Source organism: Fusarium poae, chromosome 2 (assembly GCF_019609905.1).
Source record: "Fusarium poae strain DAOMC 252244 chromosome 2, whole genome shotgun sequence".
NCBI classification, from domain to species: Eukaryota; Fungi; Ascomycota; class Sordariomycetes; order Hypocreales; family Nectriaceae; genus Fusarium; species Fusarium poae.
In genome coordinates, this window is record NC_058400.1 from 1382518 (window position 1) to 1408360 (window position 25843).

The 25843-nt window shown below is 48.2% G+C and overlaps 8 protein-coding genes across 8 annotated transcripts; 5 read left to right on the forward strand and 3 right to left on the reverse strand.

Annotated features, from left to right (window-relative positions):
- Positions 1–4287: 4287 nt before the first annotated feature.
- Positions 4288–6014, reverse strand: FPOAC1_004381 (uncharacterized protein; the record flags this gene model as incomplete). The annotated part of the gene is made up of 4 exons (XM_044848931.1): positions 4288–5525; positions 5572–5758; positions 5805–5924; positions 5982–6014. 4 exons carry the CDS (start codon positions 6012–6014, stop codon positions 4288–4290), a joined length of 1578 nt encoding a protein of 525 aa, XP_044707641.1.
- Positions 6015–6682: 668 nt separating this feature from the next.
- On the forward strand, positions 6683–7585 carry FPOAC1_004382 (uncharacterized protein; the record flags this gene model as incomplete). Its single annotated transcript, XM_044848932.1, has 3 exons — positions 6683–6709; positions 6763–6842; positions 6898–7585. 3 exons carry the CDS (start codon positions 6683–6685, stop codon positions 7583–7585), a joined length of 795 nt encoding a protein of 264 aa, XP_044707642.1.
- Positions 7586–8769: 1184 nt separating this feature from the next.
- FPOAC1_004383 (uncharacterized protein) lies at positions 8770–11304 on the forward strand (the record flags this gene model as incomplete). The annotated part of the gene is made up of 2 exons (XM_044848933.1): positions 8770–9151; positions 9224–11304. The coding sequence occupies 2 exons, from the start codon at positions 8770–8772 to the stop codon at positions 11302–11304; spliced, it is 2463 nt and encodes an 820-aa protein (XP_044707643.1).
- Positions 11305–12489: 1185 nt separating this feature from the next.
- FPOAC1_004384 (uncharacterized protein) lies at positions 12490–14240 on the forward strand (the record flags this gene model as incomplete). Its single annotated transcript, XM_044848934.1, has 3 exons — positions 12490–12818; positions 12871–13470; positions 13520–14240. 3 exons carry the CDS (start codon positions 12490–12492, stop codon positions 14238–14240), a joined length of 1650 nt encoding a protein of 549 aa, XP_044707644.1.
- Positions 14241–15630: 1390 nt separating this feature from the next.
- FPOAC1_004385 (uncharacterized protein) lies at positions 15631–16233 on the forward strand (the record flags this gene model as incomplete). The annotated part of the gene is made up of 2 exons (XM_044848935.1): positions 15631–15774; positions 15847–16233. The coding sequence occupies 2 exons, from the start codon at positions 15631–15633 to the stop codon at positions 16231–16233; spliced, it is 531 nt and encodes a 176-aa protein (XP_044707645.1).
- Positions 16234–17224: 991 nt separating this feature from the next.
- FPOAC1_004386 (uncharacterized protein) lies at positions 17225–18274 on the reverse strand (the record flags this gene model as incomplete). Its single annotated transcript, XM_044848936.1, has 1 exon — positions 17225–18274. One exon carries the CDS (start codon positions 18272–18274, stop codon positions 17225–17227), a length of 1050 nt encoding a protein of 349 aa, XP_044707646.1.
- A 669-nt stretch (positions 18275–18943) lies between these two features.
- Positions 18944–20047, forward strand: FPOAC1_004387 (uncharacterized protein; the record flags this gene model as incomplete). Its single annotated transcript, XM_044848937.1, has 1 exon — positions 18944–20047. The coding sequence occupies one exon, from the start codon at positions 18944–18946 to the stop codon at positions 20045–20047; it is 1104 nt and encodes a 367-aa protein (XP_044707647.1).
- A 233-nt stretch (positions 20048–20280) lies between these two features.
- Positions 20281–24085, reverse strand: FPOAC1_004388 (uncharacterized protein; the record flags this gene model as incomplete). The annotated part of the gene is made up of 3 exons (XM_044848938.1): positions 20281–20464; positions 20520–22516; positions 22574–24085. The coding sequence occupies 3 exons, from the start codon at positions 24083–24085 to the stop codon at positions 20281–20283; spliced, it is 3693 nt and encodes a 1230-aa protein (XP_044707648.1).
- Positions 24086–25843: the final 1758 nt, after the last annotated feature.

Genomic DNA, 25843 nt, shown 5'->3' on the forward strand with positions numbered 1-25843 from the left:
AAACAATTCGGGACCAACAAGCTCTTAACATCAAAGCGCAGCGTATGAGCAAATATGAGTAAGAGCGAAAACTGTACTAAAGCGGATAACGGGTTGGCTCCAAACTCCGACACCAGTTGGGGCTAACAAGCGAAGGATCCCGGGAATGAACTCCCATGTATTTGTGCCCCACCATGCAACTCCGCGACGGGACCTCAGACTTGGTATTTATTTATACGTACTCCTGGATGATGTATGTATGTACAACTTCTTAGAGCCGTCGACACTAATAAACAGAACCTAATGGTTGCGATTGGGGTTCCAAGGCTCACATCAGCCAAACTGAAAGATATGGGAATTCTTACAACATCCATGTCTTGCGCTGGACATACCCGGTCAAATCAAACGGCGCTGCTGCATTCCAACTCTAATTTGTCTGCGTGCCTTTCTTTGTACCTGAAAACCCTCTAAAGACGGGATCTTCAACGTATTCCCTTGTCGTGGCAGGCCTAACTACGTAACATCAATTGCCGTAACATTGATCGTCTAATCCTCCTTAAAAAGATGATCCTCCTTCGCTTCTCTCCACAGATGAAAACTCCTTTAATTCCTTCCATGTCAAGAAATACTTGAATGCGAAACCGCGTACTCAATATTCGGGGTCTTCTTCAAACCCGTCTTCCGCCAACCAATCAGAGAATCTATCGGAGTAATAATCTCACCGGTAATTACTCTGATTGGTTGGTTGGATTATCTAGTGTTGACATTCCCACTCACCTAATTATCCCTTCCTCCGGGTTGAAAATAAATCAATAGGGATTGATAAATGGCTTGGCTGTCAGCATTAAACATGGTCTAAAATTCCCATGTGAATCCTCGTTCAGTGACTGTTGCAATAGGCCTGTAAATGGGAGCCTGCGCACGGTAGGTAAATGTTTTGGTGGACATGAATTGACTCTTCGGGGTCTTGTAAGGATCCGACAGTCCGTCAGTGAGTACCCGCTAATAAGAAAAAGGGTGTCTTATTTCCACTTTGATTGTTCAATTGGGCCTAGAATTCAATTCAATTCTATTCTATTCTAAATTAATCTTGACCCTTTTACGGAGCTGAACTCGATCGATGGTGATGCACAGTTGTTATCAAGATCAATCGCTCATGATTAGATCTAATGCTACAGAGTCAGATTGAGCCAGTTTTATGCCTAGTCTTTAGGTTGCAGTACATAGTAAGCATGCATCTTGTATTTTCGCCATATCTCATCTCAATGAGGTTATTCATGGCATGTAAAAATAAATACCACAATAAAATTGGAATGTATCCGTGCCTTGTCGGATACAAAATTGTTTGCTTTTCGATCGGGGTAATCGAGATCCGATTAGGCTACTCTTTATTGTGACCTTGGCGTTGACGATCCCTGAAACCCTTTTTTCCCTCTCTCGTACATGTCTTGTCACAATGCGACGGAACGATATGCACCCAACGTCTTTCAGCTGGTCATCACATACCAAACAGCTCTTTCTCAGCTCTTAACCGTCACCATAAACATAACGCGAAATCTTCAACTGCATAGAATGTCAATTCCGCCTTCTAATTACACACGAGCAGGGTTTCTCACCAAAATAACCCTTCACGAACGCGAACGCGATCTTTACGAATTCACGGGAAAAGAGGTCCCTCCAATCTTACACCTCATCTCAAGGTCCCTGCAACATTCACGTCTCCGTCCCCTTTCGTGCATGCTTAGCCCGACAAGGGCATGGTAGATCACAGAGACGAGGCCCGCTCCGCAACAAAGTCCGCTGAACTAACACCAAGACTATACTGCTAGACGACCTCAGCATACTTGTGAACGAGCCCAATATATTGGTACACTAACGTAGACACAAATGAGGATATTTAAGTTGTCTTTACGTGGCTTTGTTTGTCCGCAATTGTCCGTCTTACTACTTGACGCATGCAGGGGTTGAGCTGAGCGGATACTGTCCTTCTTTAACTCCGTCAGCTGTCGCATGCTGACTGCAGTATGTTATTGAGGGGTGCATTTGCGCAATCATTTTGTTCGGATTTTCACCAAGGCGTATGGGTCGTTGAAGGGACGTAGAAAAGTCGGTCTCTAAAGTCTAAGGGTACAGAGATAAGTAGAACAAGAAGCATCGTCCAAGGCGCAAACTGACCTATTAATTTCGTCTCTTATACTTCTATTTTGATACCCTATTGGGGACTAGACATCTGTATGTTCTGCAGCAATGAGCTGTCAGTATGTGCTTTCGTGTTGAACACGTGACAGCGCTTTAACCTCGATTCTGTTTGTGGTTACGGCAACCACCTTGATGAGGCACAACTCTTCCCCAACATGATTGCAATAAATCATCAGACCTGCACCAGCTCTTATGACATCTTTATCATAACACGGCTGTCCGACTCGACATGAAAAGCGGCGCAGGATAGTCTTGCAAACACTTGAAGAACGACACTCAAGTTCCCAGAGTGAGGGTTCAGGTCAACTACGGGGCCCTTTCAAAACCTTCACAGCACCATTTTCACATTACATTTCATTCTTTCGTGGGATCATGTGACACTGCCAGTGTACAGGAAGGCTTTATATATTAAGTTATCTTGTATCCTAAGTAATGAAGAGTGGTGTGGTGCAGTGGGAATGTGTTCCTAAACAAACCTACAAACCTACAAACAAACCTACAATCCTACAAACCTACAAACAAACCTAAACAAACCTACAATCCTACAAACAATGGAACCTAAACAAACCTACAATCTCTAAAAACCACTCCTAACTACTATCACCCCTCTGCCCACCCATCTTCATCTTTTGCATTTTTGGGGTTCGAAAACACATCATGACATTGATGTTGGTCATGTTTAAGATGGTTTGACATCTCGTCACCCCGGTACGGACAGCCCTCGAGCTCCTTCTCAGCTTTATAAGGCAATCTATCTAATCTACCATCAATGAAGAGCGTGGTGGTGTAATGGCAACCGAATCCTAAACCCCTATTAACCTCCTCAAATCCGAACCTAAAAAAGCCTTCAACCATCCACCTCCCGTTCTTCATTTTTTGCAATTTCCGAGTTCGAAAACACATCTTGACATTATTCTGTAGGTGACCAGCATCCTTGAAAGGTGTTCTGCCCACGATATTGTCTAAAGTACCCTCGAGCGACATCGAAAGACGTCCCCCCTGAATTTTTGGAACTCGGCCTCCTCTGAGACTGTGGAAGCCAGACTCGCTTTTTATCATGATATCATCAAACTGGTTCCTTTTCTTATGCGATTTCTATACTTCATGTCTGTTTTCTGGTATTGTCACTGACCTGGCATGGTACCTAGTCGCGTCGTGGTTGTGCGCAAATCGGCGTGTTACTCCTCAAGATCAACACAACAAACGCGAGGGGGCCGAAAACAATTTCTGACAGTCAAGACGCACTCAAATGCCTCTACCTAACCTTTATATAGTAAGTTATTCTACCATACTACCAGAGGAGTGGTGCAGTGGAATCCGTCCTAAAACCTATAAACCTCTCAAAAAAACCGAACCTAAAACCACCTTGACCTACTGCATCACTCTTCTTTTTGCATTTTATGGGTTCGAAACCCATCAGTTGTATCCTGCTATCTCTACCTAACCTTTATATAGTAAGTTATCTTACCATATTGCCAGAGGAGTGGTGCAGTGGGAATCCGCTCCTAAACAAACCTACTACTCCTAAACAAACCTAAAATCTCTAAAAACCGCTCCTAACTACTATCAACCCACTGCACCTCTCTTCTTTTTGCATTTTATGGGTTCGAAACCCATTGATGCTATCGTGTATGGATAGAGAGTGTCACCTGTTCAGGGGCCACTCAATCACACGCACCCCTTTGCACCCCTCTCACCACTGTAGTTCCGGGAGAATGGTGAAACAGAAGTACAGCTGATCGCTAAATTGCTTCATTTTTAATCTGAGTATTCTTGAATGTTTGTTGGCTTCTGAAGTAGTTAATATCATCATTTACATGAAGAATGTATGTTGCTCCAGGTTAGGTGCACAAGCAGTAGGGGTATCACCACCTTGCTCACAACTATCCACGACCGAAAGAAGTCAAACACACAAAGATTTTAGTGTGCTTCAACGATATAATGAATGGGGACACAAGATTGAAGAAGCCACGGGTAGATGCTGGCACAGACCGCCAGGTCGATCATCATGGGACGAGACTGATTCACTGCGGACAAGTAAACTACAAGAACACAGGGTATAGATTGCTAGATCAAGATCTCAAACCACATGGACGTCTATATTTTTATTTACAAGAAGTTGATTCCAACACCGACCTGCAGTCCCTTGGTGGAAGCCTCTCCCTTTCTCAACGCCAGAGGCAAGCTAAAGTTTAGCTCAAATCGCGCAACAGGGTGCGCATATACAAGACCAACACCAGCAGCAACACTTGGAACACCATTGAAGACTTCTCCAACAGCATTTACCAAACCGTTTCGGACATCTGATCCAGTCAGCTCCGTTGTGGAAGCACCGCCGGAGGACTTCCTGGGATCCTTAAGAGCGACGAGACGACCGCCGTTGGCAAAGAGCTGGAATCGGAGACCGGAGTCGGGACCCTTATAAGGTACAGGGAGGAGCATGTTGACACTGCCAGCAGCGAAGACATCACCTCCAACGGAATCGAGGCCGTCATGAGGACCCAGGCCACCAAGCTTGAAGCCTCGGACGTCTGTTGGGCCTCCAAGCTGGAAGCGATCGTTGACACGGGTAGAGCGAAGTTTGCCACTGAAATCATAACCGAGGGGGAGAGGAGAAAGCATGCCTAGTCTAAGTCCACCACCGATGGAGATACCTGTTCGTCCACGGATACCAGGCAGGGGGACAGGGACAGCACCGCCGACCTCGATCTCACCCTTGGAGAAAGCAACATCACCAGCAAGAGGTCCAAAACCGGCAATCTCGAGACCGGATCGAACCATATAACCGCTCTGAGGAAGCTGGGGGTTGTCACGTCTCTCCCTGCGGAATGTGTGCTTAATAGCGCTCTTAATAGAATCGCCAGCATCTGCTCTCACAGTCGCACTGGCATTCTCGGCTAAACCAGTAACTTGTCGCCAGATACCAGAGTACTCAACGGACTGCTGGTCACGCTGTTCGTTGAGCCAAGTAAATCGCAGGTTTCCGCCCTTGAGAACCTCCTCATGCGATGCCCAAGGCTTCTCAGCAGCCGAAGCCAGACCCTCCAATGATATCCTCATGTCGGGGTTGCTAAAGACGGGCGCAGTAAGGTTGGCGCTGTAAGCCGAGCGTGTGCGAGTACCGGCCTTGGCGTTCAACTCGAGCATCTCAGCACCACCAAACATGTTTCGCCATAGCAGCGAACCGTAGGCAGAACCCTCTCCATTGCCGACGTCGGTACCAGTTTGCAGCTTAAATCGAGAAAGTTCCTTGACTCGGATGTCGATGTTTACATCGGTGGGCGAGGTGGAGGGGTCTGTCTGCTGTGCGGATGTAAGGAAGACTTCGGGTTGAGGTTGGAAGATTTCTGTAAAATGGTTAGTGGTGTTGCGGGGTGATAGTAAAAAACATACGTAGACCGTCGAGCTTCTGGCTAGCAATGCGAAGGTTGTTCACAACACCACCGACAGTCGAGTTTTCGTTGGTCTTGTCGGCAACGAGTGGGTGGAAAATGGGGTTGAGGAACTCCATTCGTGTATTGACCGCACCATGAACTCGAAGCTCATTAACTGTCATGGGCGCCAGCTGCTGATCCCCGATCTACGGAATTAGCTCAGATCCCCCAAGATTGTCTCAGAATCCTTACCACCTGGGCCATGCGCCGTTGCTTAGCTTCATCTTGGGTCTGTTGATATTCAGGCCTCGACTCTGCCTCGTGCAACAAAGAACCGGTGTCGGAATGAAGCTTGCTGAAAGGGTCCATAGCCTATTGCAATATCAGACGATGTGCTCTCCCCAAAGTCTTCAATTGGGATGTACGTACCGGACCTACAGTCGAGCCAGGAATTGCAGCCATTTTTTTAAAAAAAAGCTCAGCGAACCGAGATGTTAGTTTGCAAACCCTCACGATACCGTTTGGAAAGTGTCGAACCACATGGACCCTGGGCAGCTCCCAATTAACGATTCGGTACGTACTTTCCGAGCTCCGACCCTGACGGACAATCAATGTGCTAGTGCCTTTTCGCTATAGGATACAAAATAAATGAGCAAAACCACAGGTTAAAGCGCATAAGGCGACCTAGTAATTTTGTCTCTTATGCCTAAGCGGCCAACATTTCTACCCTGAGGCTGTGGCTCGTCTTGCTTGTGGCGCTTAAACTCTTCTTGTTCTTTCGTCTTTGTCCCTGATAAACTTCGTCATAGCGGCATGTGATGCACAGCCACAAAGACTATCCGGACTTAGCGGGACCCCAGTGACTAGGTAGGCCAGTATACGTCCTCCCTGTTCCTCTCTTGTTCATCTCAACTCTTTGACCACTTTCGTCTTTCCATCGTTCTCACAGTTACATAGCATACCGAAAGTTTAGAACATTCGGAAAAGGCGCTTTCTTTTTTCCTTTCCTACTTTCTTTCCCCAAGCGACGATCCCTTTAAACTAGATATTGTTCCTACGACTTGCGACTCACGCGACCCGCAATCTGTCCCATTCACTTTGGTATCTCCCAACACTTCCCCATCGTCAGCATGGCTAGCAAAGCCGCCACCAAGCGTGTATGTATGATTGATCTTGTAATCGAATGCGCTGTACTGATTATTGTTATTAGTTGACACGCGAATACAAAACCATCTCTGAGAACCCCCCTCCTTATATCGTTGCCCATCCTTCCGAGTCAAACATCCTGGAGTACGTTACGTCACGTTTGAATCTCTCAATCGCGAGTTGCTGACAGTGTTACCAGATGGCATTATATTATCACCGGCCCTGAGGACACACCGTATCACGGCGGTCAGTACTGGGGTACTCTCATGTTCCCCCCGAACTATCCCTTTGCCCCTCCCGCCATTCGCATGCACACACCCTCCGGCCGATTCCAGCCCTCAACGCGACTATGCCTCTCGATTTCCGATTTCCACCCAAAGTCTTTCAACCCGGCATGGGAAGTCTCAACCATTTTAATCGGATTACTGTCATTCATGACAAGTGAAGAAATGACAACTGGTTCTGTTTCTTGCACAGCTGCCGAACGAAAATTACTTGCTGCTCGATCGCGTTGGTGGAACTCGACTGGCGGTGGCTCCAGCTTGAAGGGTAACCCAGCGAACAAGGGCAATGTCAAGGCTGGTGATGGCGGCGCCAAGTTCAGAGCAGAATGGCCCGAGGTTGATGTTGAGAACTGGGAGTGGATGACCAAGAACAAGGTTGACCCTGTTTCGGGCAGCCGATTAGACGCCGATAACAACGGATCTTGTCGACCACAGCTGGGCATCTCAGGGACCAGCGGACATCAAACACAAGCCGTCGTCGATGTTGTCAACCAACAAAGAGATGCGAGCACAGGATGGATATACCGCAACAAACTCCTTGTTGCTGGTGCGGCCATCTTCTTTTACGTCCTTGTCGCCAGGATCATTACCGGCGACGAGTAATCTAGGGTTATACTAATGCGATGGAGTTTATGTTTGTACCCAGCGCTGGGATTTTTAATTTGTCAATGGCGGACTGGTGGGCGCAACGTGATTCAACAAGCCATACACCTGTAACTCACGTCTTAGTATGGCGTTCAGGGCATGTTCAGCAAATGCTTTGATTGTTTAGTTTGCTGATGATCTGCTTTGACGAGCAGGATTAGAGCAGCAACTAGCCGACAGGTAGATAGTAGTGATTAATACAGCATGTAGACTTATGCAAGCCGTGTGATTTCAGGTTCAGCTCTGATGCAAGGGATTCGATCGTGAGTCAATCAAAAACATGGTGATGTAGGCAGCCATGCTGTAGGCAACCAACATGAGATCTGCAGACAATGGATCATCAATGTCAGCCTATAAGCGTAAACGCAAACAATGTGAGTAGGATATCGGAAGCCGGATGGCTGCTTCTTGATGACTGCAACGCTCGAGCCTGTCCCGTTTGCTGAGTGACGAGAGTGGACCGGGAGGTTCAGATTGTTGACTGCGCTAAACCAACTACTGCTAGGTCCTCTAAACCTTAGTGGACCTACTACCTGCGGGGAGGCTTCAAGAAAAATTGTGACGAAAGCCCCAATTTTTGTTACCTTGCGACTCGCTCCATCCTTTGGAAGCCGTTGGAAGCAAACCACAAGCAGCACAGCAACGCACCTTGAACCAAACTCGACATCATCATCATCACCCGGTGGTGAAAACCTTCGAGCATAATTCCTCCTCATCTAAAACTCTTCCCCACCGCCCTCAAGGTTATTTCTCAAAACCTTGATCTATTTTACACTCATTTCTTAATCCACCTTCCTTGAACCTATTTTTCCCATCCAATACAAGCTGCTCCTGGTTGAGCTCCTGCTCTCCGCACAAAATACAGTTGCACCTGGACCCTCATTTCTAGTGCTTCGCCAGTTCGCACCTCCGATTAACGGACACGATATTTCGAGCCCAGATTCGACAACAGGGCACATCAGTTACCTCGAACGACGACTGCTCTCCATGCCTCTTCCTCTAGATCCGTAGAACCTCCCTCCGAATCCTCAGTCGAGGTCTGGGCCACTGTCACTGTCACTGTCACTGCCATTGCCCACCTCCCCCTCCCTGTTCGTCGATAACTTCCACCCCGCCGAATCGTCAACGATCCCGCCTATGAAATGGCGCCCCAAAACGGCAAGCCTCACAACGGCAACAACTCGAAGCCTCGTCGACCTGGAGAGAGCAAGCTTGCTCAATCCTCCAAGCCTCTCCCGGCTATCCCACTGCCTTATGTGAAGCGTCAGGCAGCTCGGGCTAATGCTGCCTCTGCCGCGACTCAGAAACCTGATGCGCCTTCACCCTCCGAATTGAAGCTCACAAATGGCAATGCACCTGTTGAGGTCAAAAAGGCTGGGCCTGTAGCTTCAGCTGCAGAACCTAGCTCGGTGTCTAGCCCTGTTTCGACTTCAGCTTCCAAAGCTTCCAAAGACACCAAGGTTGATAGTGCCCCAAAGTCAAAGAACGATACTTCCAACCTTGTCACTTCGCACAATGTTTCTGGTACGTGTAAAAGCACAAAGTTTGGTCCCTATGAACCTTGCAGTAAACTCACTAATGGTTTCCCATATATAGTCGCATCTGTCTCCGAGCATCCCACCACCCAGAACGAAAACACCCACAAAAATCCTGCGGTCTCAGACCGTGCCGATCAGCCCACCATCAACCAGATTGATATTGGACCAATCGACAACACCACTGACAAAATGGAGCCAAACGGTGCCGCGAGCAAGGCTGAAACCAAACCTCAAGATGGTGAAGCGCCTCAAAATTCTCAAGACCATCTCGACGCTCAAAGCCCCACTACAGACAACCAAAACCTTCCCAAGATGAAATCCCGACCTCCCCCAGGTGTCCCTCATGGCCGATACCAGATGCCTCCTGCTTTCCAACCTTCTGGCCGTCCTGTTGGACCAACTGCGAACGGTGATATGCGTGGCCCTCGACCTCTGTTGCCTAATGGCCCGCCTCTTCACCAGTCCCATCATAGCAACGGTAGCGTCCACTTCGGCGCGTTCCATGGCTCGACAAGCTCATCTCCAGCTCCTTTGTCAGGAGGTATCGCCCCTCCTCCTGGTATGCTGGCACACAATGGTCAACTTCCCTACATGCCTCCCGGTACCAACGGTTTCTCTCACATGATGCCCTACAGACCGGAACATGTTACTGTCACGACTACCGATAACTTCGGTAGACCCACGATGGCTTATGCACCGTTGGAACCATTCCCCCCACACAGCTATCATGATTCACAGACATCCGGCCTTCCAGACGATTTCGGCGGTTACAACCATTTCGCTTCACCAGTGCCAAACGGCGTTTCTGGCCCAGGGGAAGACAGCCAGTCGCCAAACTATGCAGGCAGAATGTTTGGAGGTCATGACTACCCACAGATGATGCCGAATACCGGTCCTCCCCCACCCATGATGCCTGAGATGGATGACGCCGAGGGTCTCATTGATCATTTCCAGCGACAGTTTTCAATGCCCGAGTTCGCCGATTGTTCCTTGGAGCTTCAATTCAAGAAAAGAAGAATTCAACCATTCCGTATTCCTGGTCACCGGATTGTCTTGTCACGCAGCCCTGAGCTCGCAGGCGCAATGTTACAGGGTCTTTCGCAGCCCAGCAGTGGTACACAGCTCCCCATTCTTCTTGTTGAAACAGAGAGTAAATGGATTCAACCTGATCCGTTCTACCATGCTGTCCAGCGCCTTTATGGACTGCCTCTGCTCAACCCAGCTTCTGTCAACATGAACCAGGGCACCACAGTCGATGCCGGGTTACTGACGGAACGTTTTGATTTTGCTCTTGGGTATGCTGCCTCTGGCCACTTCCTCCGCTATGATGCAGTCACTCGACATGGCTGTCGGCTGGCCATGGAGCTGTTGGATATGCAGACGGTGGAAAAGGCCCTGGAGTTCGCACTAGAGGGACATCGAGATGAGGGTACCCATGACGTGTTCAACTATGGTGTCGGATCTCGAGTAATTCTTGGGGGGATTGTGTCTTTCATCGTCAACAACATCCACCACACCTTCAAACTCGACACTTCAGTTACTGACCCGTTGCACTACGCTCGTCTCCCAGCCCAAGCCACCCTGGCTAGCAACACAAACCGGAAGCTCTCACCCCCACCCATCGCCAGAGGAACTTCAGTCCACTTGAAGGGGCGTCGCTCTCAGCAAATTTCCGGTATCCAGTTTGGTGACCTTTCCTCCACGGAAAGCGTCATGTCACCAGGTTCGGACGCCTCGGGCTCATCTCAGCCACAGCGAACCTCGCTCCATGCTATCCTTTCTCGCATTCTTCTCAACCTTCCTTTCGAAACACTCAAGTTGTTACTGGAAAGCGTGAACAGAAATAGGAATGCCTGGCCCAACGCAGAAGCTGTGTTCCGCGCGGTCAAGGATACAGTGACCGAGAGAGAGCGACGTCGACTTCAGATTGTGGAGATGGTTAAGAATCGTGAGATCCCGCAATGGGAAGTCGTTTCCAACCATCTTTCTAGCCCAGAGCCACGCAACTACATTGGTCCTTGGGGTGCTTTGGGCTGGCAGGAAGAGGTGGTTGCTTTTGCATCACAGAGCCCAGCTCTTAGCCGAACTTGGACTCCTCTGGCAAACCCCCAGGTGGCGACTCAAGCAGCGTATCCTTGAAACCGACTTGGTGCTGAATTTTCTTTTCGATTTGATGGATGATATTATGGGTTATGGACTGATGAAAAAGATGACATCATCTCCACTGCCAGCTACGTGTTAGTACACATAGGTACTTAAGTATCAGAGCCTTGGGTACGCAAATGCGTTCTAACTACTCTCGTTTTTTTATTATTTGAAAAACAAAAAGAGTCGTGCTTGAGGAATCCTTTGACGAGGTTATCTTGCAGCAATACGATGCGCTTGGGAGACTTTTGGTTGATTGACGGCGTTGAGGGGCATGTCAACATTGGGGACTTTGAAGCGAGGAATGTTTTTAATGACTAGGACTTTGGGGATCGCGGGCACTCAGGGAAAGGGCAAAAAAAGAAGAAGAAACCAAAAAGTACCTGTTTAATGATTTTGTTTTTCATGCATGTCAGGACTCTGAAGCGGTGGTTCACTCTCACTCGTCCTGGCATCAGGGTCTTGGGGCATGATTAGGAGGGTTATGATGAATGACAAGTGACTTGACTATGGCATCGAATGGAGTATGCGTCTTTGTGTCTCTTGACTTTAAGAGATGACATGGTATTAGGTAGCATCTCTAAGAATGGTTTAATACCCAAGATTAAGATTCATGTGAATGTCCAGTGCATGACGCTGTAAATCATGAGAGATCTAACTAATCCTTAGTCTAATTGAACCGAAATGTTGAAGAATTTCCATGTGATGGTGTCGTCTTTGAGTACCTATGGAGAGAATCCGAGGGCGGGGAACCCCTGTCATTCAGATCCATAAGGGCAATATCGTTCATCTTTATTCGTTGAAGAGCATGACTTTAATTAACTGGGACAATCTTAGCAGGGTCTTGATGTCAAAGCCGAGGTCGACAATCTCCACTTTACGTCGTCTTGCTCATTTCCAGGTTCTTGTTCCTGTTGTCACCTTCCATCATCCCTTGTTCCTTATCTCTCCCTCCATCATCATCAAATGTGATAGTATCAATCTGGATAATCAGCATTTCCGCTGTTCAGATCCTCATCTTGTGATTTTTCTTTACTCTTGATGCCGTCTGAAGCTATTTCTCGAATGCGCCACTGGAGCTCAGCTCGTGGAACTGCGCACACGCCATCGCGAACATAATACACCATCATTTCAATTAACCGACAATCATAATACAACACACCGCTCCTTTACCAAACCATGGACTACTCCATCTCTTCAAGCGATGCTTCGAGCTCGCGATCTTCTAGATCATCCGCTGCTACAAACGACCCTGTTCTTCGCAACACGTTGCGTTATACCATTTCGGCACACGAATATGCTGCTTTGCATAAATATATTATTTCACGATCGCGTGTGCTTCGTCGATCAACACCAACACCGAATCGCGTGGAAAAGGCGCTCAAACCACCGAAAGGAGGGGATGATTATAATGCTAGGACTATTCGTCATGCGCTGAGGGTGTTTGTCATGACGTTTATGGGTATGAAGGGATGGGATGCAGTTGCAAAGAGGATGGGCAAAGAAGAGTGAGTTACCATTCACCAAGTATTGATATATATGGCTAATACCGTCTGACAGAGTCAATGCGAGTGGGCAAAAGAAACCCTTTTACAAGTCTCCAGCCCTGAGACTATCTATTTCTCTTTCTACTATTCTTCTCCTCTACAGGATTCTCTTTAGATTCTTTACGCGACTGCGCTTTCATCTACTCGATCCTCAAGTCGCCCCCTTCCGTTCGCGCAATCCCCGAACTGCAGCAATCCTAACATCAACGTCTGCGCCAGCCATTGGCGCATCCTTCGCTGGTCTCGCTCTGGGCATCTACCCAGCTCAAAAGATGCGAGTGACCATCGCCATCTACACCATCTTCCGAGCTTTGGAATTCGCATACAACTTTTGCGAAGCTGATGGTCTTATCTGGGGTAAAAAGAACGGCGTCAAGAGGGAGAGGCCTTGGTGGTTTGGAAGTTGGATGCTGCAACCTCTTGCTTTCGGACAGCTTTTCCATGCTGCTGTCTTTGATCGGGATTGTTTCCCTAAGCCATTTGGGGATTTGATCTTTAAGAGCTCGTCGGGTTATTTGCAATCGCGTCCTCAAGATTGGGCGTCTGGTCTTAAATGGCCTCAGACTTCTGAGATTGTTGACAGTTTGGCTCAAATGGCGCGTCTCAGCTGGCCGTAAGTAAACGCATTCACGATAAGAGACTCGTTACTGACTTGTAACTAGTGCTTATGTCTCTCCTACCTTGTTCCCTGGAAAGGAAGTTCTTCCTCCTAGTTTGAGTGCAATTGCGCCGTTAACATCTCGAGCGCACCCGCTTATTACTTCTCTGTCTTGCGCAACGCTTCACCCTGGAGACCCATCATGCGCTCGAACCTATCTGACCTTCTGGCTTCAATCTTTCCCGCCTTTTGCTCGTTTCTTTGTAGCAGTCTTTTCTGCACTTACAGTCATCCCTAAGTTTTCCACTCTTTACCATAACCCCCTTGCGACTCTGCAGCGCATTATTACCAAGGCCCTGCGCATGTCAACTTTCGCAACTGGTGCTCTTTCCACAGCCTGGGCGTCCATCTGCTTCTTCCAGCAATGGCTTCCCCGTCATGTCCTTGCGACCCAACGAGTGTTCCTCGGTGGCTTCTTCGCTGGTCTCTGGGCCTTTATTGAGCGAAAGAACGGCCGCGGTCTCTTCTTGTACAGCGCTCGCACTAGCGTCGACAGCCTTTGGAAGGTTGGTGTCAAGCGACGCTGGTGGAAGAGCATGAAGGGTGGTGATGTTTGGGTCTTTATGCTGGCTCTTATGATCACTGGTGTTGTCTACGAGAAGGATGCACAAGCAATTCGTGAGACCAACTGGCGAAAGGGTGTTAGTTGGCTTCAGGGTCAGGGTTTCAAGGATTGGGGCGCTGAAGAGGATGAGGAGGACGAGGACAGGGATAAGCTGGAGTAAGCGATGTGTGATGTTTGATGAAAGTAAGGTGTTGGGCGTATTTAGGGTTAGTATGGGAAATGGGAAAGGCATCGCAGAATGTCCTTTTGGTTTATGGTTATATATCGATCACTTAATGGTACATTTTTAATTTGGCAAAGCTGCAAAGGTCAGTGACGTATGAAGTGGTTAGAAGTGTGTCCCGCCTTCTCCTTTCTGCTTTCTATTCCTTTCTTTTACAATCTCTTAGGCTTTCGACCAGGCCTTCTTAATTTCCTCTAGGTTTCACCAAAGGTTAATCTGTCCACGCAGACCAACTTATCAACAAATCTTGATATCTAAGGTTCTCTCAAGACTAGGTTTTCTAACCAAGGCGTGACTCATACGGCTTAAACTATGATATTGGTGACCTATAAAGGAAGCTTCTGTCGCGCTGTACAGACAGAAGCAACTTCTCCCTCTTGCAACTTCGATCAACCAACAAGTCAGCCAACCCCGGTCCATACCTTGTTGCAGATGGCCACTTTCCTAGGTCTCATACAACACAATGCCGGCTACCATCAAGATCAGCAAGAACAGCTACCCGGATAAGCTGCATTCTATTGCTATCCAGTAAGCTATCAAGCGTTGCAAGAATGCAGAGCAATTACTCTCTGCTCTCTATCAAGACTGGATGCTCTTCTTACCAACTCCTTCAGCAAGCTACGGGCCCAAGCAATTGGGTTATTAGTCTGTGCAGATACGAGCTGCCGAGACCTTTCTGGAGCTCTTACGACGGATCAGAGTGTCTTGCTGGAAAGAAAGCCCCGGTCGGCAGGTAAGCCGGCTGCAGACCCGGCGCCGCCCTCGGCCCATATGCCCAGGCCAAGGACATCGCCTTGCCCGAGGTGTCCGAATGAGTGTCAGAGTCTTATAACCCGCCTTCTGGGTGCCTTTTTGAAGTCCCTTACAGGACAGATGGGTTTGCTTGATGCCGCTTGGCAATAGCATCATCACTACAGTTCTGTTGCTCACAGGAATCTTCCCCAGCACACGAGAATGGGGATGTCGTCAGCCCTACACCCCTACTAGCACAGCGTACCTACCTTTCCAGACGATGCCCTCCCCAAAGCCAGTCCTTTGCTGTTGGTTTCAGAATGATCTGTCTTCCCGAGACAAGCCACCATGGGACACACCAGAGCAGTCCATAACACTCAAACAACTCCGAGCACCGCCTTGGATGAAAGACTCTACCAATTTGTTTTCATAACCTCACTGCGTGTACTATGACACCCCGACCCCATTCTCATTGGTTGGAGCCCTGTCGTCCCCCACGGAACTCTTGAATCACATCTTGTCATACCTTTACCATTTCTATGCCGGCAAATGATGACACGGCCTTCCAGATCATGTTGGGATTTCAATGGCAGCTATGAGCGGTGTTGCTGGTCACCCAGACCCAGCCCCTATCATTGCTGACCCATCCAATTTGCACTTCTTGTCACCTCGTGCCGAGTACGACAAAGATGTGGATCGAATGGGGGAAAGAACATGTCGCAAGACGAGAGACAAATCTGTGAACTGTGGCGAGCGTCCAGTCGTTTTTCGATGGCATGTCCCTTTGTTCTTTAACAATTGAGTTAATCAGTTCCATCTTTGTTTCGAGTTCATTGTCGGCAACACGAAATTCATTAAACGAAATAACCACTCTTGGGCAGTCAATTCTTCATCAACCCACAAAGACATCGAAACCCACAAAGACTTCAAAATGACTTCTGAAAACACACAAAACAACATTACATCGCGAGATGCCATCGAAGAGGCGATTCGCAGTTACCTGGATACATATCTAACAGCGCTCCAAGAGCTGAACAAGTTCCTGGAGTACCGAGTACGGGCTATCCCTGGCTGGCCTTGCGAGGTGATATCAAAGAGGACAAGAGTAGAGTGGTCGGATCGCGCTGCTCAGTGTTCCAAACAAGAAGAGCGGAATGATGTGTCCATGGGTGCCGGACCCTCCTCGTTTGCCTGCTGATGTGACCCGCCAGGAGGGACAAACCCTTGATCATAGGGGATAAACCCCGACACGTCTTGCGACTCAAATTCTTCTTCCCACATTGTAAAAAAAAGGGGGGGGGAGGGGGGACGTGGGCTCTTTGTGGCGAGGTCGGCGAGGGTGGGTGGTGATGATGACCTCGATGAGGCCGCCGGGCATCGCCCCAGAGAGGACGATGGAGCCGACATGAGTCTGGTCGTCCACCAGGGTTCCGCTGGTCAAGGCACTACGGAGGACCCTGTCCTCCCTCCTTGAATAGGTTGACTTTTGTTTTCTTTGTCTCTTCAACGCTGTTGCTGAAGACACAAAACACTATATCGAAAACCGAGGAATGCCATGGATACGGCCCCGGAGGGTTTTGCATCCACATGTGTAGAATGATATAAGGCACTTACTTTGTTACTTTCATGGCTCACTCACTTACTTTCACATCAATGGTAGTCTTCATTTCATTCAATACTTTTTATTTTTCATAACCTGAAATGTCTGACCAGCAGACTTTCTAATTCAAGACGCCATCCGCTCTGACTCCGACAACAAACAAAAGAGAAATGTTACATGATCTGTCTGAGATTGATCCATGTTTTGGACCCTGAACGAGAAGGACCGTTTCCTGTCCTTCATCCCAGTCGGCGTCCTAAGTCGTCGATGAGGTTTCCATTTTGAAAGCTTAAGCCGTCAAAAAGAACAAACAAATGATCTCAGCAACAGACAAAACCCCCAGTTCAATTCTATCTCCAATCTAAACTCCAAAACTCCAAGAAACCAACCAGCCTGTCCATCAGCAACCCTATCAGCATCCCCATCGAGCCCCCTTACCCCCCGAATACTGCAAGGTCTGGGAAACTTAGGTCCATGGTAACTGAACAGAGAGCCAAATGTCGCCTACCCAGAGAATCTTGTTGAGCCCGAACGGATTCGGAAGATTCACTTTGACGACTAGACAGACACCTGCTGGACGTCCAGTCCCTTAGTTCATGGACGACTTCAGAATTGCAACGAGCACAAGTGTATATGTGCTCACAGCAACAAAGAACATGATGGTGTTAATCCAGATGAACACAAAGTCCCAAATACCATCTCCTGAATCCTCGCTCATCAGGTTTTCCTGATAGAGGAGGTCGAGGTCGGTCTCACTGTACGTTGGAGATCTAGGAGTGAAGGGCATCTGCACGACAAAGGTTCCATACCCAGTTGATGCGAACGTGGGAAACCGACTGGGGACAAAATCACCAGTGCCAGTAGTGGGAAGACTGAGGTCTTCGAGAAATCGAGGCGTATCTGCTGGGTGGCAGATGGTAGATGCGTTGGCCATTCCAGTAGTTGCAAGGGGAACAAACTCATCTTCCCATGGGGAATCGTCAGAGTCTGCTCTACCGATACCGAGAGATTCATCATCGCTGGAAGTATAGTCGTCAAAAGGACTGAGCTCTGGCTGCTGCCACATCCCTGGAGAGTCAGGGTGTTGAACAGTCACACATCGGAGTGCTGGAGCGCTCGCAGGACGAACAGCACCACGCTCACGAAGTGATAGCATAGGGGTGAGAGTATGGCAGAACTCGCTCTGTGTAGTCGAAGGTTCAGGCTCATACTCATGCTCATCATACCCATACTCGCTGTACTCAGACTCTGAATCCCAATCTGAATAATCGTCATCTTCCAAAGGTGATACATCAATGCTCGGAAAGAGTGATTGAAGTTCACTTATAGGGGAAATCTGGTTGGAATCAAACTCACCTCGTGAAAGTCCATTGTCCCGCTGCTCAGAACCAGCTGAGTCGGGACCAAGCACCTTTTCAACTTCCGCTAGCAAGTTTCTCCAAAACTCCCCAGGAGACATCTGCTGTTTGGTTTTGGGGACATAGTTGAAGTTCGAGATCCCGCTCATGTCGAATGATGAAGGGCGATTACCGCGAGGGCAGTTCTCGGAGAAGAGAAGTGGCCGTTCGGGAAGAGATTGGCGACGGAAGGGAAGAGGTTCCAGATAGTGCTGGACACCGGTGCGTAGAGAAGAACTCATGATTGCGGTTTTGAGTTGAAAAGATTGAGTTGAGTTGTTGGATGTGAGAATGTTGGTTGAGTTGCGATACTGTTGTTAGTTGGTGTGTGTGTGTATAGCAAGTACAAATTCTCTGATGAAAAAGGTAATGAAGAAAGATAAGATCTGTCGATGGCTAGATCTTGCAGAGATTTATACTAGATGGGTTTAGTGAAGAACGGGAGTGTGAGCGGGACGTTTTTTGAACAATGGGTTGAAGTACAAAGAGGGTGGTGAAGATATTCGCACAATGGATCGATGGTCTGTGTTCTTTGAAGAACTAATTCCATGTTCACTATATACTTGAACTAGTTCTTTTTTAAATTGCTATGTGCGGTTGATACAAGTTGGCATCTTTAACACAGTCCTGAGTCCATATGTACAGAGTAGCCTTTCTTCTGGTCAATAGACGCATCCCTGGAATATGGTCTTGTCCAGAGGAGACAATGGCTTTGTTATCTGAACAAGCCATGGTGAATCTTCATGTGAAATGAACACACCGCCTACTGCGTTGTTCCTAAATACAATATAACCTCACAAATACCCCTATTCTGACAACTAACTCTTCATCAACCAAGTTTGACTTGAATTGCCAGCCAACTCAATTCTTTCACAACCACACAACCACGACTTTTCTCTTCAACCGTCAAAATGCCGGAATACAGAGAAACCCCTACCCGAAAATCCACCAAAACGGTGCGATTCTCAGACAGCCCTGAGTCCTTAATAGGAGTCATGGACCAGCCCCGTGCCAGAGCCACGGTCAACACCCCAGCTCATCGCCCAACCGGTCAAGGCGATCTCTTCGAGGACTTCAGCGAGGTATGTACTTTGAAAGACATCGACCCTTCCATCTTCACAATGGCCGAGTTCAATGGAACGACAGGTATGTACACCGACCCAAAGAACAAGAAGCTCATGGATGTATCTAAATATATCTCAACAACAGCAGGCTATGTGTACACAACCTACAAACTCAATGGTCCTGAGTTCCAGGACGAAATTGAGAAGAGGAAATCCGACAAGGAAGACATCAAGATCGAATTTGAAGACCTCTGGCTAGATCTTCAATTCTTCTGGGATCTATTCCTTCGAATGCAGCCAAACTGCATTACTTCCAAGGCAGAGTATACGAAGCAGGCTGTAGATTTCCTTCTGGATCTCTCTGTTGCTATCATCCTGCCTGATACACGACCTGAGTGGGACGTTTCAGCTGCAAGGACGCAGATCAAGTGTTTCCGTCGCCGTCTTCGTCGACTGCAACTACTTCTGCGGACTGACATGAACAAGTGCAAAACTTCTCCTGTCATGCTTTGCGGATGCGCGGTCGGCGTCAAGCGTCCCAAGCACAAGGAGGGTCTCTGGAAACCGCTCTTTGGAAACAGAGATCCGAGCCCGCATGACGGGGCTGACGACAGGATGTTTAGAGTCCGCGATATAGCAGGCCTCCTCAAACTCGACGATTATCTTGCACACGTCTGGTACGAGTTCCAGAATCGTCCCGGTCCTGACAAGGACGATAGTGTCAAAATGATCAGCACGGCTCTTGGCTCAATGGACGATGAGATCAAGCAGTACCTCCCAATGAGAGAGTACCAGCACCCCGAAGATGTCAAAGCTGAATGGGTGAATGCTCTGCTTCACCCGAGTTTTCGCGCTGCTGTAGTTCGAGAAGTCAACATCATTGTCGGCGAAGCTATGTCTTTCCATGTCAAGTATGGCAAGTCTGCTCACCGATGGGACTGTGACAAGTAGACACTTCTCGTGCAAGGGGGACCTGTATGTAGGCAGGTAATGGGGAGAACAGTTTCTTTTGTAAGACTCGGTGTTTGATGGGCCTCAAGCCCTTGAATTGGTGCCTCTATAGAGGTAGGTATAACAAATTGACATGCGATTGACATGAAATTGGTACTAAAGATAAAATAATTAAACGTGATTCATGTGACAACTCAGAACGCCTCCCAGTGATATTTCGTAGACATCATTACTCATAGATGGAACACATCGCTCAGCTTTTTGTCCCAATTGTTCTCATCTCCCAGCTTTCGGAGGATCTCAGACAAAGCATCGCAATGCCCACCGACTTCGGTATCATTCATTTGCGCCGTGTCCCAAGAAGCAATAAAATACAGGTTCATCGAATCAACCATAAAGGCATTCCAGAAGAAGCCGCTGTTCCAATGTCAGTAGTTGACAAGCATAGAAATGTATGGTGATTGTTACTTACCAGTCAGCCCAATCGTAGCGTGCGATAGGCTCAAAACTCTTGAAACTTCCCTGCTTTGAGAAATTCATAGCAAGGGATACATCCCAGACGAAAGATTGTCTAAAGGACGCTTCAATTGCGGCGTCTCCTTCGTCGCTGAGCTTCTCAACGACCTTGTTCCAAGGAACATGTTCATGTTGTTTGAGCTCTTCGCTCTCAGCTGCCATACGTTGGAGAAATTCGATGACTGTTTCGTTACGAATAATTTCTGACATGTTGAGGATCCATTCAACGGTAGGGCCATCAATACTCATGGCTGGAGGAAGAAGTTTGTTCATCCACTGAGGGATAAAGGGCCATGAGCGTCCGCTTTCCCAAACATTGATGAATGCATGAGAACAACCAGTTTGAATAACATTGAAGAGAATAATTGCGCTCTTGGTGAACAGTGCTGGATGAATGCCGTGTTCGTCCTGTAGCTTTGGAAGCCCTGGTATGTTTGAAACACGACCAGTTCGCGGATATTGAAACTCAAGCGCACGGCTTTCCCAATCACCGTTCCAAACTTGGTTTCGAACCTGACGCCGTTCTGTAGCATGTGGTGAGCCTTGGTCATTGGCGATCATCATTCCAGGCGCCTTTTGAGGTGGCCACAATGCGCGACCGTAGCGAGAGATGCCTCGAAGTTTCCGAACATGAAAGGCGACAGTGTTCTGTGCGTGCAAACTTTCTTCGTATTGTGTGAACAGATCGGAAAAGAGTCGATAGGCAGTCATTGCAGGGATATTAGTCTTTATGTCTTGGATCCAATGATCGAGATCGTGGTACCACTGCAAAATGGACAGAACATCAAAGACGGAGTGATTAAAGGTAACGCAAAGAAAAGCCTGACCCTCAGACGTCCTCACCAGATCAGCCTGGAACATGAACGGTGACGAGTGACCCTGTGCAGACCCATCCTTGAAACGATCCTGCGCATCCTCTTCAGTGTCGACGTCCACCTCGTGGATAAGCTGTGCAAAGAGGTCGGGACTCGGGGCAAGGACGGCGTGGAACGGGATACGGTTCGAGTCAGGGAACACAACGGTTCTCAGCATCGGCCTCGAGACCAGCGCCTTTTCGAGGGCGCGCAGAATCTGATGCTGCGCAACGTTGCAGATGCGAAAGACCATGCGGTTGTGGTAGGACTGCGGACGGGACCCAATCGCCGTCCGATGCAACGAGTGCCGGATGGGTAGGACATCTTCGATGTCGGATGGGGAGAAGCCGGCGCGTGCTACAGCACGTTTGGCGTGGCAAAGCGTGTCCTTGTCCGTGTCTTGACAGGAGTGAGTGGCTTGTATGGCATCGTTTGGAGCTGGAACGTGTTGCCTGGGTTGGGCAGGATTGGACTTGGGTACTTCAGGAGCAACGACAAGACGCGCTTGTTGGAATTTTCGAGAGAGCAAGAGATGGGCTTGCTTCTCAATGGTATCGTGCTCGATCAGGTCTTGCAGGTAGAGTCTTTGGCCGCAGACACGCAGCACGCGATCGCAATAGCGTAGCAGGGTGATACTGTCAGCGAGATGCTTGAAGCTTTCTGTAATGGAAGGTCGGATTCCAAAGAGTTGCTCGCAGATGCTAAGTAGTTTATTGACAAAGGGTGGTGTTGGAGTCGCCTTGTTGATAGGAACTTTTGGTAAATTCGAGCTTCTTGGAGAAATTGGATCCTTTGATGAGATTGAATCTTTGGTTGAGACTGAAACCTTTGGTGAAAACGAACCCTTTGGTGAACTATTTCCTTGTCTGAGTTTGAGAATATGAGCTTTGAGCTGCTCTTTCTTGACTTTTCCGAGTGATGTCAAGGGAAATTTGTCTAGACCTAGTTCTTGGAGAGTGTAAACGCCATCTAGGGCATATCGTTGGTCGGCATTTCTGGCAGTTTCAATGATTTCGGATTTTGTGAGATTTTCTGGTAAAAGAACAACAGCGACAGCGACTTGGCCAGCTAAATCATCTGCGACGCCAACAACTTGGACCTGTATTCGTTAGTTAGTGGTGTTGGAGTGTCAAAAAGCAAAAAATAGTTGGCTTACTTGTAGTCCTTTGTGCTGTTGAAGGAGCACTTGTTCAATTTTGAGGGGGTATATGTTCTCACCACCTCGAATAATAAGATCCTTGTAACGACCGAGAATATAAACAATTCCTTTGTCATCAATCTTGGCCTGGTCGCCAGTGGCTAACCAATTCCCTGTTTCGTCGGTGTACATGGCTCCATCAGAACCCCTGCCATTGTCATAATATTGAGAAATGACGGATGTTCCGCCAATATGCAATTCTCCGATCTCCGATCGAGGTAATATTTCTCGCGTCTCGGGCCGGCAGATCCTCACAGCCGCCCCTGGAAGAACCTTGCCGACTCCAGGATGCCAACTGTCAACCAAATCAGGATCTGCCCTCTTCCAGGTGATGATGGGAGCACCTTCACTCATGCCAAATACTTGGATCGCCATTTGCGCACCGAGTCCTTCGCGGCAGAGTTTGATGTCTTCTGGTCCGATGGATGTACCCCCGATAGTGACAATTCGTAGGTCGAGTTGGTCAACACTGGGAAAGTTTGGGTGCGACATTAGAGCTTTGACAAGCGTTGGAGTGGCGGACATGATGTGACATCTCTCCTTGACGAGGGCATCGAGCGTGGCATCCACGTTGAAGGACTTGGAGGGGATGACAGCCAAGCCACTCCAACGCCATGCGCGGAGGGTGTTGTTGATGGCAAACATGTGGGAGACTGGGGTATGGATAAGCCATCTGAGCTTCCCCATAGCATTGACTTCTGGGTCAAAGTCGCAACATTGCGATATGATGTTGGCGTTTGTATGGAAGCATCCTTTGGGTTGACCTGTTGTTCCGCTGGTAAAGATGATCAATGCTGCGTCTTCGTCTTCGTCCGTGGCTGTCAACTCAACTCCATTCGTCATCTTGGGTACAGATTCTGACAGTTTCTTTCCAGGACTCAACATATCAGGTAGCTCCAACCAGTTGTCAACCTTTTCTCCTGCGCACAATATACAGACCCTCGACTCTGGGGAGAGATCAAGCGCCTTTGCACTCTCTGCATCTTGTGCCACCACGACTTTCGCCTTGACGGATAGAATTGCGGCTCTTGCATCTCGAGGAACCGTTGGGTCGATAGGCACAAACACCATGCGCATCTTGGCCGCCGCCCAGAAGAACAAAGCCCATTCTGCACAGTTACTAAGCACAACGGCCAGCCGCATTCTAGGTCGGCAGCCTAGGGTTTCCAACGTCTCGGCTACTCGCTCTGCCTTGTCCTTCAGTTGAGCATAGGTCCAATTGAGGTACGGTCTATCCTTTCCATTGGTGGAAGGAGGAAGATCGCCGTTGGACAAATGATGGCGTGGCTGCCACATCGAAACAAGGGCGTCTCCATCCGGCTTTGAAGCCACGGCATTTTCAAAGATGTCCCATAACGTCAGGTGTAAGTCAAGTACAGGATCACCAAAGACTTGGGAGATGGAAGGGTCATCGATGGGTGAGGAGGCGTTGGTGGAGTCACCGTCCTGTGATACTGCTGGCTTCATCATGTGGCCAAGGACAGTTCAATGAGAGAAAGGAAAGGAATAGGGAAAAAAGAAGGAGAGAAAAAGAGGCTGAATCATGAACGGATATTGGGAAACACGCGTGGAAAGTGGTACAAAGACCAACAAAAGATTGATTGACAAGCCAAAGCGGGTACGGATAGTCTAAGGGGAGATGCAGGGTTAAATACGGACCCAACTGTCGATCATTCAACTGTGGAAGGAACTAGGTCTAGTTACATGACTAAAGTGCAGGACCTAAACCCGCTGAAGAAAATAGAAGGCAGGAAAGAAGCACAGCAGCTGAGCACTAAATGTTTTAGTGACATGTACACTAGCAAGTGCTACTAGTACAGTACATTAGTACACTACAGCTGTAAAGTCAGATCAACCAAAGCAAAGCAAAGCAAGATTGTCACATCTCAGAAAGGATCCGACAGCTTGGGCCGCCCGAGCCCCGGCTGACACTGTACACGTCGGAGAGGGAACTCAACAGTAGCACAGAAGTTTTGAGTGTGTCCAATGATTCTGTCTCCATCAAAGCCACTCGCCCTGGCAGCCAACGAAGGAGCAGTAGGTATTTTCGTCTCCATTGCACAGCCTATTCCGGGGTATCACTATATTGCGTATCTACTCTTGCCATGTCTCTGACCTGACCTGACCTCAAGACGAGAGAGAGAGAGAGAGAGAGGGCAGGATCGTGTGAGCACGGGGCGTGTCCATGTCCGTGTCCGTGTACGTGCTGCTTTCGCAAGTGGGCTACACAGAACCTACCTACAATATGTCTATCTGAGACACTGGTGCCCAATGTAGAATGCTTAGTTTCGGTATGACATGCCTGAACTTCAGCCGTACCATAGCGTGTTGAGACGAGTGGATTGATGGGTTGACTAGACTAGGAGAGACTAGACTTGAACCGTCAGACATGATATTCTTGGCATGTTTGTTGCAAAATATTCTACCTTGGCGGAAAGAAGCAATTATAACAATCTATCGAACCAACATTAACACGTTGTCGATCACTTTCAGTCTACGGATACAACTGTCCATCTATCCAAAGTTTCTAGCACACTTGCTCCCATCCCAACTTCACAATAACCTCTCGATGACAGCCTTACATTAAAGACCCTGAAAAGGTGGATAGACAAAAGTCAATGCGTCTCCGCATCTCCATTTCGGACCGTCAAACGCCTCGTCATGGTCAAGGAAAAACACTTAAGCTACAGAACTCGATTCAAGGCTGTCAAGCTTGGACCAATATAATGAATGCTCCACACACCTTTGAAACAAGGGCCAAATTCTATGCAAGTCATCTTTACAGGGCGAACTCACTAAGCAAAGTTTGTTCTATTTGGCAGCGTTGACTTTGCCTATTGTAGACGTTATTTCCGCCTATCTAAGCATACAACAACAGACATATCTATCTAGTCTAGTCGATATAGCTGCATCTCATTACACATTATGTCAATGTACAAGGTATTTATCAAACACAACCGTACACAAAGCCCTGTATAAATGGGATTGGCAATCAAATGATGCGCATGTCTCGTCCTGTCTTGTCCGTGTCTTGAGTTGACATACATTGTCTCGGTCTGTGCCGCATCTGAAATCATCTTGCGTGCGTGTTCATGCCAATGCTAATTAGTTAATATCCATGCCTCCCTCCCTGCAGCGGAAGCGCAGCTGTCACTTCCCGCCGTACTCTCTATAAACCCATGTCTGACTGAACTTCTTTTCCATCTACCCCTGACAAGATAGAAGCCG